This window comes from Musa acuminata, chromosome BXJ3-5 (assembly GCF_036884655.1).
Source record: "Musa acuminata AAA Group cultivar baxijiao chromosome BXJ3-5, Cavendish_Baxijiao_AAA, whole genome shotgun sequence".
NCBI classification, from domain to species: domain Eukaryota; kingdom Viridiplantae; phylum Streptophyta; class Magnoliopsida; order Zingiberales; family Musaceae; genus Musa; species Musa acuminata.
The window spans coordinates 35,641,198-35,659,725 of NC_088353.1; the positions used below are offsets into that span (position 1 = coordinate 35,641,198).

Consider the following 18,528-nt stretch of genomic DNA (forward strand, 5'->3'; position numbering starts at 1 on the left):
GCAGAGGCCCAGGATCCAGACAATGGTGCATAAATTACAGTGAAGTCGGTGGACTTCGGAAGCTACTAGGCGACGAATGGTCCTAGAGCGGTGCTTCATCTAGGTGTGACCCAAGAGTGGGTGGATGAAGGTCGATTGCCAAAGGAGCGAACAAAATCGAAGGTAGAGGAGACCCTACAATGTATTGGCAGAGGCCATACATGGAGGGTTCACAATTCGAGTTTTTCCACAAGGATCAGAATGCAATGGAGAAGTCACCAAGAGGCGACATGGTGCAGCGGATCGTGGTGGAACAGTTCGTGGCAATACACGACTTAGCCCCGTGAGGGACTGGATCATACGGAGGTATGATCGGGAGCTACTGGAAGCTCCACTTCGGTGAACAACGCGACGACAAGAAGGGCTATGGATTCAAGGAGTGAAGGCCATGGTACTGCAGAGGCGGGTCTTCCGTGCGTGCATCGAATTTTGCATCGGATGAAAGCCTAGGTCATCAGCATATGGGGGCTATGTTCCACCAAGGGAAAAGTTCGAATGCAAGTACCAGTGAGTCCCATGGGAGGGACTTGATCATACAGCGGTATGAACGAAGCAGCTGGAGAGTTGGACTTCTCCAGAGCTCATATTCGCTTAAGGGAGCCCGACAAGTCAGAGGACAAGGTCGAGTAAGCGAACGTTGCTACCAAGGAAGCTAAGGAGAACAGAATCGGTGCAAACTCTACAACGTGATGGCAGAGGCCATGCATGGGAGTTGCAGTCTGTCTCTCCATCGACCAGACGGACTGCTCGGAGAACACAGAGGTCTTGAAGCAGGGGGTCGAAAGGGGCGAGGAAGCGACGACGAGTCCAGAGGGACTTAGCTACCCAAAATCAAGCATCAGTTAGAATGGAGGTGGACTTAGAGGAGTGCCACGAAGACATTTCTACTGATCATGAAGAAAAGGGATGTAGATGCGAGGCGACAGATAGTAGGGCCATGGGCATGGCAGCGCCATGGTACCGCAGAGGCGGGATTTCCGTGAAAGTCATTGATCCCTTGCTCTCATGGAGGGAGAGTGCTTGGTCGTGAAAGGGGCCGAGGAGATGGAGAACGCAGAGGCAATCTCTAAGTACCGTGACAAGGCTGAAGGGCAGAGGCCGAAGAACTTCGTAAGACCAGTGTCAATGTGCTTCTCATCAAGATAGCCGAAAGTGAAGGACTTCGGGTCATGCAAGAGTGCATAACCAAGGAACAAAGCAGGCAGTACGCGGTGTTGTACCTTGGCTACTCAGGGGAGTAGGCGGCAGGGTTGATGGAGAAGACGGTACAATCCTAGAAGCGACCAAACCTATGAGAGAACTACTCCAAGTTGGGGTGAAAACTTCCTGCATTCCAGAAGTTCAATGGCATTGAGAAGGTGAATCACAATAGCTAACTCAACGCAATGAATGCAAACACTTCAAGTGCTTCAGAAGTGTGAGCAAAGAGCAGGCGAAGGCCAGTAACCAGCTCGATGCATGGAGTACAAAGACTTCAAGTGCCTCGAGGAGGCGGCGAAGTCAAGTAACCTTTGCCTTCTCAACTCTTAAGAGAATGGGCGAAATCGAGTACCCCAATTCTCTTATCTATCCAGCAGAGGAGCTCTGCAGATGTTCAAAGACCCTTCAAAGATAATGAAAGACAATAGTTGTCAAATCCTCACTAATGGTGATCAGTGCTATTGAGAGTAGATTGTCCGCTTCATTTCCCAACGAAATGCCAATCGAAAGCGGAAGTGATGCGAACCTACTTGGATGTGACAACTAAGTGAAAGAAGAGTCAATGAGCAAATTTTATGGAGGAAAGACCCAAAACTTCAGAAGTTTGCGAGACGATGCTCGTTCAAGCTCCAACAAGCATCCACCCAGTTCAAGCAGCATGAGGCATTTTGAGAGACTAGCGCAGTAAGGATGGTCTTTTTCCTTCATCTGGGGGATCCGCAGGAATCAACAAAGATCAACACAACTCAGCCAACCCCACACCAGAGTTAGAGTCATTGGTGAGTTGAAGCAGCATGGCGGATCAAAGATTCGACTACTCAAAAACAACAGCGGAGAGTAGCTGGGAGTCAAGAGGCGTATTGTAGCTGGAGCAGAAGATTGAAGACTCAGCAAAGGCAAGGAGTTGCAGTGTCGACAAAGGCTTCAACGAGGACGTCGAAGGGATAAGTGGGGGAGAATGTCACGGACAAACTTCGAAACAGGATGTTTGATGTAATGCTTATGTATGCTCGTGTCTTTCGGCATATTCATACCTTGTACAGCATGTAGAGGGCCGGCCAAAGGCTTAATAGTCCCATTTTAGTTGGGTTGGTGGCCTCTTTAGGCTTGTAAATAAAGGTTGTGTCATGTGGACACGTGCGAGAGATTCTTGGTCTGTAATGGATCATTTTACCCTTTGTTGTGCAACTGTTCAAAGCTTGTAAAGTTTGTTTGTAATTTGCATTGTCTATAAAGTGTTTTTCGGAGATGTTTGCTTGTGGATCCCGAGTGAGGCCTTTTTCTCTGTCATGTTCTCTCTTTTGTGGGACCTAAGGGACCATAGGAGGCTTCAGGGAGGCTGACCTTTGCGGACGGACACGCAAGGGTGCCGCACGACTTAGGCAAAACCAGCTAAGTCCGTGACACTACGGTCCCGTGATTTTTTTCGCATTGGATTTTTCATATTAAAAATTTGGTTTCACTGTGTGATTGATTTATTGCTCTACCGTTTATGCCACTTTGGTTGATATTTATATTTTGATATCAAATTAGTATTTTGATGAAGAATCCATTTTGATACACAAAGAGGAAAAAGAATTGAACTCAAAGCAACATGTTATTTGGTTCTAGTTTTTTCTTGTGTGATTGAAATGGAGCAGTCAGATAGTATGATTAAATTGAACTCATCAAATTATTTCACTTGGAGGCGTATGATGTAAGATTTGCTTTATTGCAAAGATTTGTATAAGGCCATCAAGGTTAAAAATAAACCTTGGACGATGAGGAATGAGAAGTTCAACATAGAAAAGATATTGCCTATATTAGAAGATGGATGGATATAAACTTGCATGAACATATTTCTGATGAAACCAAAGCTGATGCTGTTTGACAAAGGTTAGAAAACCTCATTGCGAAAAAGATAGTAGGAAATATAATTTCTCTCCTCAAAAGGCTTGTAAATTTGAAGTATAAAGATTGTGGTAATATTGTTGAACATATAAGTCTATTTCAGAGTCTTACAAACAAGCTAGTTGCTATGAAAATGAATAGATGATGAGATGCAAGGATTATTACTTCTCAACTCTTTATTAGAAAGTTGCGAAACGTATGTGGTGACAATTTATAACTCCACGCTTGAGGAGACTCTAACTATAGATATGGTTAAATGAAGATACCAGAAGAAAAGAATAGGGCGAATCTTCTTCTGGGACATTTGTTACTGAAAAACAAGAAAAACGTGAAAGAAGTCATAATAGAAATCCATATGATTATAGAGGAAGATCCAAGTCTAGAAGAGATATCAAATGTTTCCACTGTAATAGACCAGGTCACATAAAGAAAGAGTGTAGGTTTTGGAAGCGAGAATGGAATGAAAGGAAGAAAAATGAGAAAGAGACCAATACAGTTGCTGCTGAAGGTGATATCATTATTGTTTGTGATGACGGTTGTGTCTGTCTTGCAGCTCAGGATAGTAACCAGGTAACTGACTCTAATGCTTCATTTCATGTCACTTCTCATGGTGATTTCTTCAGATCTTACATTGTTGGTGATTTTGGTAATGTCAGAATGGGAAACAGTGGTACATCTAAGATTGTGGATATTAGAGATATTTGCTTGGAGATTAGTATTGGGAGCAAATTGATATTCAAAGATGTAAGGCATGTTCTAGATATTCGTCTTAACTTGATATCTACAAGCAGACTTGATGATGAGGGCTTTGCACATTATTTTGGTGAAAGCAAATTAAAACTCACTGAAGATTTTCTAATTATGGCAAGAGGAAAGAAGTTTAACTCTTTTTATGTCATGGAAGGTAAGCTACATAAAGGAGAGATTAATGCAATTCAGATGGGTAAAAGTATAGATCTTTGGCATAAGATGCTTAGTCATATCAGTGAAAAGGGACTTCAAACTCTTGCTAGAAAGTAGTTCTTACCAAAGTTGCAAGGTACATCTCTTAAATCTTGTGATCATTGCTTAGCTGGAAAAACATGTATCATATGTTATTGATTTAGTTCATACTAATGTCTGTACTATGTAAACTAGAACTCTTGGAGCTGCTCTTTATTTTGTTACTTTTATTGATGACCATTCTAGAAAAGTGTGGGCTTTTGCTTTGAAATCTAAAAACCAGGTACTCGATGTTTTCAAAGAGTTTCATGTCAATGTTGAAAAAGAAACTAGTAGAAAGCTAAAGTGTGTTCAATCAGATAATGGTGGCGAGTACAGGAGTCCTTTTGAGAATTATTGCAGGTTCTATGGTATCAAGCTTGAGAAAACAGTTTCTAAAACTCCTCAACAAAACGGTATGATAGAAAGAATAAACATAACTATTAAAGAAAGGATTATGTGTATGCTGTCATATACCAAGTTACCTAAGTCATTTTGAGGGGAGGCTATGAGAACTACAATTGACCTGATAAATATTTCTCATCAATTCCTCTTAAAGGTGATGTTCCAAAGAGAGTATGGAAAGGAAAAGATATATCTTATAATCACTTGAGAGTCTTTGAGAATAAAGCATTTGTTCATATTCTCAAATATGAAAGGTCCAAGCTTGATAATAAAACAAAAGCATGTATCTTCTTAGGATATGGTCATAAAGAGTTTGGGTACAAATTATGGGATCCAATGAACAAGAAGATTATTAGAAGCAAAGATGTTATATTTCTTGAAGATCAATTATTTCATGATGGTGATAATATTGAGAAACCAAAAACCTCTATTTATATTCCTTGGAGTTTAGGTCCAGTTCCTTCACTTGTAGTTTATGATGATCAGGAGAGAGATGAATAAGAAGATTATGATGAGAATGTAAGTGATGATACTCCTATAGTTGATGATATTAAACCAACTAAACAAGCACCTCCACCACTAGTTGAGATTCCATTGAGAAGATCCACTAGAGAGCAACAACCGTCTACCAAATATCCTCCACATGAGTATGTTATGCTTACTGACAAGAGAGAGCCAGAAATTTACCAAGAAGCTATTCTACATGAGCATAAGAATGAGTAGGTTAAAGCCATGTAAGAAGAGATGAGATCCTTGCTTGAGAACCATACCTATGACTTAGTAAAGTTGCCTAAAGAGAAGAAAGCTCTCAAGAATAAATGAGTCTACAAATTAAAGACTGAAAATAATGGCTCATAACAAAGATACAAGGCATGATTAGTTGTGAAAGGATTCAATCAGAAGAAAGGTATTGACTTTGAAGAAATATTTTCTGTGAAAATATCCTTTATCCGAGTTGTTCTTGGTTTGGTTGCCCGTTTGAATTTAGAAGTTGAGCAACTTGATATGAAAACAATATTTCTTCATGGTGACTTAGAATAAGAAATTTACATGAAGCAACCAGAAGGTTTCAAAGTCAAGGGAAAATAAAATCTAGTGTGTGCTTGCTTAGAAAAAACTTATATGGACTCAAATAGACACTTAAATAGTGGTACAAGAAATTTGATTCATTTATGATAAGCTAAGGGTATAATAGAACCACATCTGATCATTATGTGTTTATGAAGAAATTTTCATATGATGATTTCATTATTCTCTTGCTATATGTTGATGATATACTAATTATTGGCCATGATGCTAGAAAAATTGAAAAGCTTAAAAGAGAGCTAAGTCTTTTGCTACAAAAGACTTGGGATCAGTGAAACAAATACTTAGCATGAAGATTTTTCATGATAGGAAGAAAAGAAAGATTTGGCTATCTCAAGAGACTTACATTGAAAAGATTCTTGAAAGATTCAACATGAGTAAAGTCAAAACAGTTTGTTCTCCACTTACAGGTCATTTCAAACTTAGTTTGAATCAATGTCCTACAAGTGAGAAAGAAAAAGAAAAAATATCTAGAGTGTCTTACTCATTTGCAGTAGGCAGTTTGATGTATGTTATGGTTTATACTAGGTCAGATATAGCTCATGTAGTTGGAGTTGTCAGTCAATTTCTCTCTAATCCTAGAAAGGAACATTGGGCAGTAGTGAAATATATATTAAGATATCTAAGAGGTACTTTCAGGTTGTGTTTATATTTTGGCAATGTTGAACCTGTGTTAGAAGGGTACACAGATGCAGACATGATAGGTGATACTGATTCCAGGAAGTCCACTTTAGGGTTCTTGATGACATTTGCAAGGGGAGCAGTTTCTTGGCAGTCGAAGTTACAGAATTATGTTGCTCTATCAAATACAAAAGCAGAATACATAACAATTACTGAAGCTTACAAGAAAACTTTATGGATGAAAAGGTTTCTATAGGAATTGGGCTTGAAACAGGAAGGATATACTGTTTATTGTGACAGTCAGAATGTCATTCACCTCTCTAAGAATTCAATATACCATTCCAGATCCAAGCATATTGATATGAGATATCACTGGATTCATAATGTATTTGAGATGAAAGAATTGCACTTGGAAAGGTGCATACCAATGAGAATGAATCAAATATGTTGACAAAGTCTTTGCCTAAGGAAAAGCTTGAAGCATGTAGGCGAAGAGCGGGCATAGTATAGCCCATCATATGAGCCGGAGGAGAAGAATTATTGGGTCCAACCCATATGTTGGCTTGGACAATTAGGTGTTTTGAGCCCAAATCAATAATTAAAAGGGTAGAGAATGTGAGACAAGATAGCGAGAGAGCACAGTGAACTGTGGCGACGCACGGTGAGTAAAAAGGTAGAGAGAGGAAAAGAAGAAAGAAAAATTAGGACTTTGAGTCTTCTACTTGACGATAGTGGCCAAACATTGTTAGTTTTGGCCCAAATTTTATGTAGAGAATCTTTATAGTAAACTCTATAATCTTAATAGTGTTGATCTGTAGTTTACCCTCTCTGAGGTACTTTCTTACTATACTCACTTTATGAGACCTAAAATTCTTCTTTTGATGAGATCCATGATGATATGCTATTGAGCCAAATCTATATTCTTGATATTATTGTGATTATTTGATTATTCTAAAGAAGATTTATTATAAACCTATTATCATTACTATTGATAGTGGAAGTTTGAGGTAGACAACAGTCTTATGATTTTTCCTGTATTGGGTTTTACATATTAAAAATTTGATTTCACTGTGTGATTGATTTATTGCTCTATTGTTTATGCTGGTTAATATTTATATTTTGATATCAAGTTGATATTTTGATGAAGAACCCATTTTGATACATAAAGAGGAAAAAAAAGTTATTCTGTTTTAACATATTTTTCCCAACAATCCTTAATATGCTAATAGCGTAGCTCCCAAGTACAAATGTATTTGTAGGTTGCACATCATATTTTACTAGGTATGAATTTTTAAATTACCATCGGTAGGGTTAGATTCGAGTGGAAATGAAAGGAGCATAGTCTAAATCAAATAAGTCCAATAGATTAGGTCAATTCGATCAATCATAAATAATAATTGAATTTTAAATAGTTACAAAGAATAACCCCTCACTGAATAACTCCTTACCCTTTTTAATTAGAAATGAGGTGTTACACTCATTATAGAAGTTACAACTATTCCTCGTTATAGAAGTTTCAAAGAATAACTCTCCTAGATGGAGTCACAAGAGGTTAAATCCTCCGATGAATGATCATAATTCATGAGGGAGAATATTGTAACCACCTCAACCATTTAAATAAAGATTAATAAAATTATAAAATAATTCTTATTCTCATTCTCATTCTCTTTACGTATCTTAAGGAGTATTCTTAAATCTATGCTCAAGGTATTTGAGTGGTGGAATATAGTGTATTTTTCCTATTGGTGATTACACATTGGATCCATAACATTGAACCAAAATGATAGTTATTAGATACCTCCTTGCATATAATTTCTTTAAAAGAGAAAGTAGGTAAAAGTTTATTCAACTTAATTTCTTTAAAAGAGAAAGTAGGTAAAAGTTTATTCAACTTAGTAGCTTCTAAGTTTTATTTTTCATCATTATTCTCAACATAAGTTTTACTCGAAAAGATCTAACTTAAAAGATCCACATTGAGAGAAAATATTCGAGAAAGTCTCCAAGTCAAAATCAAGTCATCTCGGACAAATAACCTTGACAAGTTTATTTTGATATATCTTGTCTCAAAAGTAATCACAAGTCAGTTTTGATATATCAAATCAATAATTAAAATTTACACTAACAATAAAGGAAATGGAAGCATAGATTAAAGGGTGAAAAAATTGATGGGGATATAAACAGGAATAATCTTTGTATAGGAACAAATACTAGAAGACCAAAATATGCAGCGGAATAAAATGGAAACACAATCAAACAGAACACCAAGATATACGTGGAAAACCCCTTCAATGTGAAGGGTAAAAACCACGGGGCAAACTAGAGATAATCCACTATGAGAATAATGAATATACAAATCTCAATCTCTTGCCCAAAACCCTAGGAACAACCACAAGAGAATAACTGGGATACAAGGATCACGTCACTGCCCACAATATCTAAAACCTCCTCAAGTAATCACAGCAAGAGTCTACTATAGATTTGATCTAACCTGAGATGAGAACACTGCTAGATGATTGTGAACAGTCTCTCTGTGTTGTCCTTGTCTTCTTTCCTTTCTTTCTCTTCCTTTTCTGCCCTGTTCTCCTTCTTTTCTTTGGAATCCCGTGGCTCAAAGATCTGCCTCGTTGCTGCATTTTTATAGCTTTAATTTGCCTCCAAAACGTAGCCACCACACCCCCCCAATCTTAATTAGGGTTAGGTTAAGAGGGGGTGTGCGCTGTGGGCTGCCCTAGCCCACATGGGCTGAATATGGGCTATCAGCCCAACAACCTCCCCCTTCAGCCCATAAGGGAGGCTATCTCATGACTCCTCAATATAAAGTCATGCCGACCAACTGTCGGCATATCTCTTGTCTTTCTTTTGGTAAGGTCTTTGTCAACATGTCTGCAGGTAAATCAACATCAGGCTCTACACTAATTTCCTGCACATCTCCCCCATCACCCTGATATACTGGAGGAATAACTGGGTCATAATCTGCTAATCCTTCTGCAGAAGTCTTGGCTGGTGCCTTCTTCTTCAAATCCTCAAAGGTTTGATCCTCAAAGAAGACCATATCTCTGCTCCTGAACACCTTCTACTTTTCTGGATCCCAAAGCCTGTAACCAAACTGATCATGTGAGTAACCAAGAAAAATACATTCTTTAGACATATCATCCAGCTTGGACCTCTCATTATCTAGAACATGTGCAAATGCACGACAATCAAATACTCTCAAATGTCTGTAGGAAACATCTTTCTCTGACCATACATGCTCTGCAACATCACCATCTAGGGCTGTACATGGTGATAAGTTGATCACATCAACTGTAGTCCTCAAAGCCTCATCCCAAAACCTTTTGGGTAGCTTGGCCTGTGAAAGCATACATCTGATCTTTTCCATGATGGTGCGATTCATCCTCTCTGCAATTACATTATGCTGAGGTGTACCAGGAACTGTCATCTCATGTTGGATCCCATGTGACCTGCAATAGTCATTAAACAATCCCGTATACTCACCACCATTATCTGATCTTATGCATTTCAATTTCCTTTCTGTCTCCCTTTCAACCCTGGCATGAAACTCTTTGAAGACATTAATAACCTGATCTTTAGTCTTCAAAGCATAAGCCCAAACTTTCCTGGAAAAATCATCTATAAAAGTGACAAAATAAAGTGCACCACTTATACCAAGAACATCAACAGATCCACCAGGAGTTTTTGTCCTCAAAGGACCATATACATCTGTATAAACACGGTCTAAGACATGCATTTTTCTAGACAAAGCAGCACTAGCAAATGAAACTCTATGTTGTTTACCAGCCAAACAATCAATACAAGGGTTCAGATGTATACCTCTGAGATCTGGTAATACCTCTCTCTTGGAAAGAGCTTGCAGCCCCTTCTCGCTCATGTGTCTCAATCGCCTATGCCACAACTCCATACTGAAGTCTTTCTTTGTAGCATTTAACTGCTCACCATAAGTGTCACGCCCCGTTGAATTTTTTTTTTTTTTTTTTGTATTATAATTCAACAACAATTCATTCCAGGATCCGTTCACACATTTGAGGATACTGAGAAAACATTCAGGTCATTCATATCTATAATTTTCCAATTCATAAAACCTGTGCAGTTTATAATCATAGTATAATATCACTTAATGATTCACAAAATCCAAAGCCAACTCAACTAAACCATAACCAAATCATAAATCCATAAGCGTAGCAATCTATACAATCACAAAACCAACATGTATTACATGTTTATATCATTACACAGTTTAAACTTTAACATTCCCAAAATCCCAACACAAGAGGTACTTTCCAAATATTTACAAGATACATCAATCTAGATTTGTCGTTGATACACACAAAAGAACTTATACAATATCAACTTATTAATTACGAAAGATTTGCCCCAAAATCTTCTAGCTTTCCACTGCCTCAACCCAATTCTAGATTTTCAGAACATAACAAGCTACCCTGAAAAATTTATATAGCAACGGGGTGAGCATAAAGAGCTCAGCAAGCGACTAACATATCCATGGCGATAGGAGAAGTTCAAGCAGGCTTAGTATTAAGATAACAAAAGCAGAAATACAAGTGTTCATTTGAAGTCATCTCATTTGATATAAAATCACAAAGGTTTACCTCGTTCAAAAACAGGCATTAGACATAACAATAGGAGAAAAGAAATTGGAGCATATCATTGGCATAAGGAGCATATCGATGACATATGATAATTTCAAGGCATAACAAAGACGTAAGGAGCATTTTGGATATCATGAATGCAGAATTACGATGTCATTTCGTTTGAATCACGTTTTGTTCATACAATCGAGGAAAGATAATTGAAGTATATCATTGGCATAAGGAGCATATCGATGACATATAGTAATTTCAAGGCATAACAAAGACGTAAGGAGCATTTTGGACATCATAAATGCAGAATTACGATGTCATTTCGTTCGAAGCACGTTTTGTTCATATAATCGAGGAAAGATAATTGGAGCATATCATTGGCATGAGGAGCATATCAATGACATATGGTAATTTCAAGGCATAACAAAGACGTAAGGAGCATTTTGGATATCAATGACATATGAAATAGTTCGGAACATATCAATGGTGAATGAAATGCTTCAGAACGTATCAATGGCATATGGAAATATTTTGGAAGCATAAGAAGCATTTCAGAACATATCAAAGAACAAATACGAAATAGAAGCTCAAACGTCGTACTCTAGCATAGTGCATGTGAGGATTAACTCAGTGGTGGCTCCACGCCGTGATGAGTTCTCGACTCCATCCACGGGTAGCCCTTTCCTACTCGAGCCCTCTCACCCTGCCCAAGTGCTAGGTCGGCTCTGAATTTTATATCAAACAGATAGAAGGTGAAGTGAGATCATAACATAATATGGTCCATCCATTTCTGGATGACCACCAAGCATAAGTCTCCCACGTCTGGGAGCTCCATCCACCCACGTCTGAGTGAAGTCAATGGGGCCGACAAAGCAATCGCGGGCTCTAAGCATAACTCCCTTTACCATTTCTGGCAAAGGTTCACAATATCCCACAAGACACTAGAGTACAAAAAGGGTAGTATGAACAATAACATTGACACATATCAGAAGCACATGCGGAACAACGAAATGTACATATGCCTTTCGAGTCAATACGATACAAACAGAATCTTTCACAAATGTATTCAGATTTAAAAGGAAACAAAAGCAGGAGTATACAAGGATTTCAAGAAATCACATATGGCTCAATTGAAATAAGAAAGTTAGATGAATTCAATGTCCAAAGAAATGAAACTGGAAGAGGCACATATCGAAAGCAAATGCGGAACAATGGGATGCATGTGCCGAATCATTACGCTGAAAACATGAACATTAGATGATAGCTGCAGACAAATAAATAAAGGACAAAAGTATATAGGAATTTAAGGTAATAATGTAAAGCTTAACTGAAGAGTGTTTGCCGAAATCGATTTCCAAAGAGAAGAAACAAGGAGAGCCGAAATCGACCAAAGCTCGATTCTGGCAGAATTTGATAGGGACATTGTATGAACTATTTAGATAACCAATTATGCTCCAATTTACGCAAAATATGTGTCATTAGAAAGCTTTATCAATCTAATTTTTGTCAAATTAAGTTTGACAAGAATTGGAATTTACAAAAGGTCTGAAAATATTTGCTCTGTTTTACTGAATCCATTGGGTCGATGAAAGTAGATGTTTTAGTTAGCAATTATACTCCAAAAATTTCAAATCAGGTATATAAAGAAAGAATTTTGAGTCTAGCTTCGAATAAATCATACTTTGTATGAATCTGAGTTCACAGCAGAAAGTTATAAGTAGTTAAGCAACAAGAGGTCAGAAATTTCAGTCTCTATTTTGTAGAATCTGTAGGGTTAATTGAAACAGAAGTCTTAGTAGGCATTTAAACTCCAAATCATTCAATCTTAGTGTCAAAATAAAGATATTTGAGTCTACTTTCAAATGGAATAGGTTTTACCTAAATCAGAGTTTAGTGCTAAAAGTTAGATCGAAAACAATGTACAGAAGTCAGATTACCAAAAAATTTCAGATTCATGGCTTTGTATCAAAAGGAAAGAACGGTTTGGTACTAAGCTGAAATCTTTTGCATTATGAAGAATTAAAAGGAAAACAAAGATTAGGAATTCTGTAGGAAGAGATTAGAACACTTGCCTTAAGCAAATTTGATTCCCAAATGGGGGGGAGTTGATGCAAAACCTCAATCAAAGCTTCTTCTTCGATTCCTCTTCTTCTTCTTCTTCTTCCCTTCTCTTCTCTTCTTAAACTCACGTTGGCTGTGTTAGGATCGAGAGCACTAAGAGGGGGGGGTGAATTAGTGCAGCGGAAATCTTATAATAATTTAAAAACCAAAGGCTGCGTTCGTTCGAAAACTATTGTGATGCAAAAGCAAATTCTCAGTTTGTATCTAAGTGCAGTTTGCGTCTAAGTGCAGATTGCGTTTAAGCGCAGTTTTGCGTCTAAGCGCAGTTTTGCGTTTAAACTCAGATTTACGTCTAAATGCAGATTTACGTCTAAACGCAGATTTACGTCTAAACGCAGTTTTACGTCTAAACGCAGTTTTACGTCTAAACGCAGTTTTACGTCTAAACGCAGTTTTACGTCTAAACGTAGATTTACGTCCAAACGCAGTTTTACGTCTAAACGCAGATTTACGTCTAAACGCAGTTTTACGTCTAGACGCAGATTTACGTCTAAACGCAGTTTTACGTCTAGACGCAGATTTACGTCTAAACTTTGAAACTCGTTTGTATACTCACAGAAGGCAGTATGCAGTTGAAATCAAGACGTAAACGTGAACTGAAATCTGATGATTGAGCGAGGAAAGCCGATTTACGTCTGAATGCAGTTTTACGTCTAAATGTTGAAACTCGTTCGTAAAATCGTAGAGGACAGATTGCAGTTATTAATAGGATTAAAATGTAAGCGTAAACTGCAAAGAAGCTCGTTCGTAAAAGCACGGAAAACAGTTCTGCAGAATCAAATGAAAACGTAAACTGTAATGTATGAAAATACAAGTTTACGTCTGAATGCAGATTTGGAAGAACAGCACTTGAAACTTGTTCGTGAAAGCGCAGAGAGCAGTAGTGATGAGGGAGGTTTGCAGTAATGATAAAGTGCTCGAAAATAAACGCAAACCAGAGATTTAGAGTGGTTCGGTCAGCCTTGACCTACTCCACTTTTGGCTTCCTCCACCGATGAGGTTGCCGACGTCAACTAGGTGCCTTCCTTCAATGGGCGAAGGCCAAACTTCCCTCTTACAATTTCTCTCCTTTTGACAGGCTTAGGAGACAACCTTTACAGATGTTTTCTCTCCTCTCTTTTCAACTCAAACTTGAAGAACAGAAGGAGGAGGAAAACTAGCAGTTTTGAGCTCTAAGAACCACTGAAAAGATCAAGATTTCGGGTCAGTTCTTGCTCTATTCAGTGCTGAATGGGTGGGGTATTTATAGGCCCCAACCCAATTCAAAATTCGAGCTCAAAACGATCAAATCCCAGAATTCTGGGATCAGGCGGTTGCACCTCTCGACTGGAGAGGTGGCACCGCCTGGCAGAGCTCGAAGACTGAGCTCTGCCGATTGCTTCTCTCTGCCAGAGCTCGAAGACTGAGCTCGATGGTTGCATCACCTGGCAGAGCTCGAAGACTGAGCTTGGTGATTGCATCACCTGGCAGAGCTCGAAACTGAGCTCGGTGGTTGCATCACCTGGCAGAGCTCCAAGCTGAGCTCAGGCTGATCCACCTCTCTGCCAGAGCTCGAAGACTGAGCTTGGTGAATGCATCACCTGGCAGAGCTCGAGACTGAGCTCAGGCTGATGCACCTCTCTGCCAGAGCTCGAAGACTGAGCTCGGTGGTTGCATCGCCTGGCAGAGCTCGGAACTTGAGCTCTGGCGGTGCAACCTCTTGGCTGGGGCGGTTGCACCTCCCAACCCCACAGCCCAGGCGGTTGCACCTCCTGGCTGGGGCGGTTGCACCTCCCAACCTCGCAGCCCTGGCGGTGGCACCTCCAGGCTGGAGAGGTGGCACCTCTTCACTATTCCAGCTCACTTGGTTTGGCTCCAAACTTGGTCCAAACCAGTCCGAACTTGGGCCTAATTGGCCCCTACTTGGGTTATAGGATTAACACCTAATCCTAACCCTAATTAACGTGCTAACTATGAATTTAAAGACATTTTCTAAGCTATTACAAAGTCCGCAAGTCAAGACTTCTTCTAGCGAGCTTCCGGCAAACTTCCGGCGGTCTTCCGATGAAATCTCGGAAACCATTCTGCGGACTCCCGGCAAGCTCCTAGACTTCATGATTTGTTCTTAGCGAGTTCCAACGAGCTTCTTCGGCAAGCTCCGATCTTTCTTGGCGAGCTCCGCGAACTCCCAACGAATCTTCGGACTTCCGTCGAACTCTCGAACTCGCAACAAATCCTTCGCGCTTGACTCCGACACTTTGTTTCGCTTTATGTCTTCATCGTTATCATAGTTAATCCTGCACAACAAAACAAAACTTCAATCGAGACAATTAATCCTAAGCAATTAACCAAGTTGTCCGACATGTCATTGGTCCCTCGACGCTTCGTCCGATTCTTCGGCGCATCGTCCTCTCGTGCAGCCTATTGCCCAATCGGCCAGTTGACTCCGCAACTCCGATATCCTTGGCACAATACCCGCTCTTCTTGGCCCGATGCCCGAGTCCACGGCCCGAAGCCTTCTGTCGATACGTCGACCGATCCACCGGCCCGACGTCCAATCTTCTGACATGTTCCTTCGGCACAACATGATTATCCTGCTTTAATTGTCTCATCCTGATCGAAGCATCCTGCGTCACTCAAAACGCAGATTAAATCATAAACATATATCAAGTAGTTTCATCATCAAAATACGAGATTCAACAATCTCCCCCTTTTTGATGATGACAACCACTTGATGACGGAGTTAAACTTAACTCCCGGAGTTTAAACAAACTCCCCCTATCAATATGCCATATTGATAGAACCTTGAATTCAAACTGAATTCAAGTCATTGCAATATTCATCATGAATACTTGCAACACGTCAACATGAACTTATGCATAAACTTATGCATCACATGTCATGTCATCAACATACTTCTCCCCCTTTGTCATCAACAAAAAAGAGAAGTACTACAATCAAGTGTGTGTGATATTGGTTCAACTCATTGCATGAAGAACATAGTATCAAGTTTTATCATCATGCAATCTTGGAGCTAGAAGATTTAGCAAGTGTTACATCATGCTTAGAATATTCATGCTATCAAGTTTTAGATATGCAAGTTTTATAACATATAAGATAGCACTTTTGGTAATGTTCAAGATAGCAAGTTCTATATCATGCAAGCTAGCAAACTAGAGATGTTCAAGAAAGCAACTCTTGCTTCTTGAAAATTTTGCTCACTTTGCTAGATGCGCAAGTTAGCATTTTTGCCTCTTGAGATAGGCAAGATAGCACATTTGCTTCTTTTGAGATAGCAACTTTTTGCTTCTCTTTAGACCAACAAGCTAGCAATTTTTACGATATACAAGTTTCACAATATATAAGCTAGCAAAAATTTCGAAAGCAAATGCAAGATAAATTTCTTGTGTAAGCTCATGATTATTGCTTCCTATTGTAATGTGCAAGTTGCAAGTCTTGCTTCTTGAGATATTCAAGATGGTGATGTTCAAGAAGACAACTTTTGCTTCTTGAAATAAGCAAGTTAGCAAACAAGTTTTTGCATCTTCTTGACTTGTGCAAACTAGCTATCTCCCCCTTTGTCATTGTCAACAAGGGAAAAACCCTTTACATCAATTTCTAAATCATGACAAAGGTAAGTAATCATTCTTATTTGTGCATCATTACATTTCAAAAATTTATGCATGATACTGAAAAATCAATCTTCATCATGAGCATTTCAAACATGATATTCAAGCATTCATGATATATCATATTGGCAGCATGATCATAGATATTCAAACGATGGTATCTAGAATTCATTACATCCTATTATGCATGATCATTAACTCCTCATTTGTATTTCATGCATTATTTCATTTCATCTCATAAGGAATATCAAGAAGAGTTATTGGATGATGAGATAAATATTTTATGAATACACAGAATATCATAAGTGTTTCATGTATCCATATTATCACATGAAGCATATTATCATTTTTAAGATTCATAACATGAATAACGTTATTACTATTTCATCAAAATCAGTTTCGAGATTCACATAATATCATGAAATCATTAATCTCGATAAAATGGGAAAAACATTTTCTTTTTAAGTGATTCTTTTAACACATCATAAAAAAGAAAAACTCATTCATAATTCAAGTGATTTACAAGATATCATAAATGAATTTATCACTTGTATTTCACCAAAATCGAGAACTCTAGAGTTAGAAAAATGATTGAAGCATTTAATCTGATTGAAGAATGATTCATATTTAAAGTGTAGCATTTGTCAAATCTGAAATCATCAAGTATAACTTTAATATTTTCATTGCAACATTAAGCAAGGTTTCATTGAAGATAATTTTGAATGATTCTTATAAGTGCCTAAAACTTCTTTAATTTTAATTTATGATTGACTTTATAATAGCATGCTCAAATCTTTATTCTTATGTCAAAACCATACATTATATAAACAAAGACAATGAAAAATATCAAGCCTTCCAGACAAAAGCCATGTATCGTCATTGAAAAGCAATATGAAAATGATCAAAATATATATTCTTGCTTCTCAAGCACATAAGATTAATCTCACTAGGTGTAAAATCATTAGATTTCTATCTTGCATTAACATGAGACATGCAATTTTCATTATCATTTTCGAGATTACAAGCATGATCATATTTTTGCATTTTCATGGTTAAATTATTAAAAATATAATTTTCAACAAAATTTAAAAAAAAAAGAAAAGTGCATCATCAAAAGTATCATGTAATTTCGAAGTAAATTAGGGGGATTTCGATTACCTCATCATTGTAGGCTGTTAAGGCGTAGTTTGCCGCCTTGCTTTTGTTGACTTTCTCTTCTTCGGAGGAGCTCGATTCATCCCAATTTTTGTTCTTCTCCTTGCGTTTAAAGCAAGTAGTTCCATTCTTTTTGCTTTTTAATTTTCGTTTCATTTTAAGTTCACCATCACTTGAGCTTATGCTCGAGTGGTCTTCAAATGTTCTATGTCCCAAATCCTTCCTGTTCTTTGGAAGGTTGGTTTGTTCATCATTGTCCTCATCACTTGAGTCATCGCTCAAGTGGCATTCATTTGTCCAGAGTTCCAAATCCTTCCTGTTCTTTGGAAGGTGGTTCTCAAGTTCTTCACGTGCATTGCACGTCATTTCATATGTGATCAATGAACCAATTAGTTCTTCAAGTGGAAAATGGTTCAAGTTTTTTGATTCTTGAATAGCAGTTACTTTTGAATCCCAAGTTTTAGAAAGTGAGCGCAAAACTTTGTTAACGAGTTCAAAATCCGAAAAGCTTTTACCAAGTGATTTTAAACCATTGACGACATCCGTAAAACGGGTGTACATGTTAACAACGGTTTCGCTTGGTTTCATATGAAAAAGCTCGAAATCAAGCAGTAGAATATTAACTTTCGAGTCTTTGACTCTACTAGTTCCCTCGTGCGTGATTTCAAGAGTGCGCCAAATATCGAAAGCCGTTTCACACGTAGAAATCCGATTGAACTCATTTTTGTCCAATGCGCAAAATAAGGCATTCATAGCCTTTGCGTTTAAAGAAAAATTCTTCTTCTCCAAAACCGACCATTCGTTCA

The 18,528-nt window shown here is 38.3% G+C and overlaps 1 protein-coding gene across 1 annotated transcript in view; it reads left to right on the forward strand.

Moving 5' to 3' along the window:
* Window positions 1–200: 200 nt before the first annotated feature.
* The window catches only part of LOC103985828 (uncharacterized), a 28,100-nt gene continuing 9,772 nt past the window's right edge, over window positions 201–18,528 (forward strand). Inside the window, exon 1 of the mRNA XM_065151511.1 lies at window positions 201–295. Coding sequence (XP_065007583.1) covers window positions 201–295 — 95 coding nt within the window. The remainder of the gene's footprint in view (window positions 296–18,528) is intronic.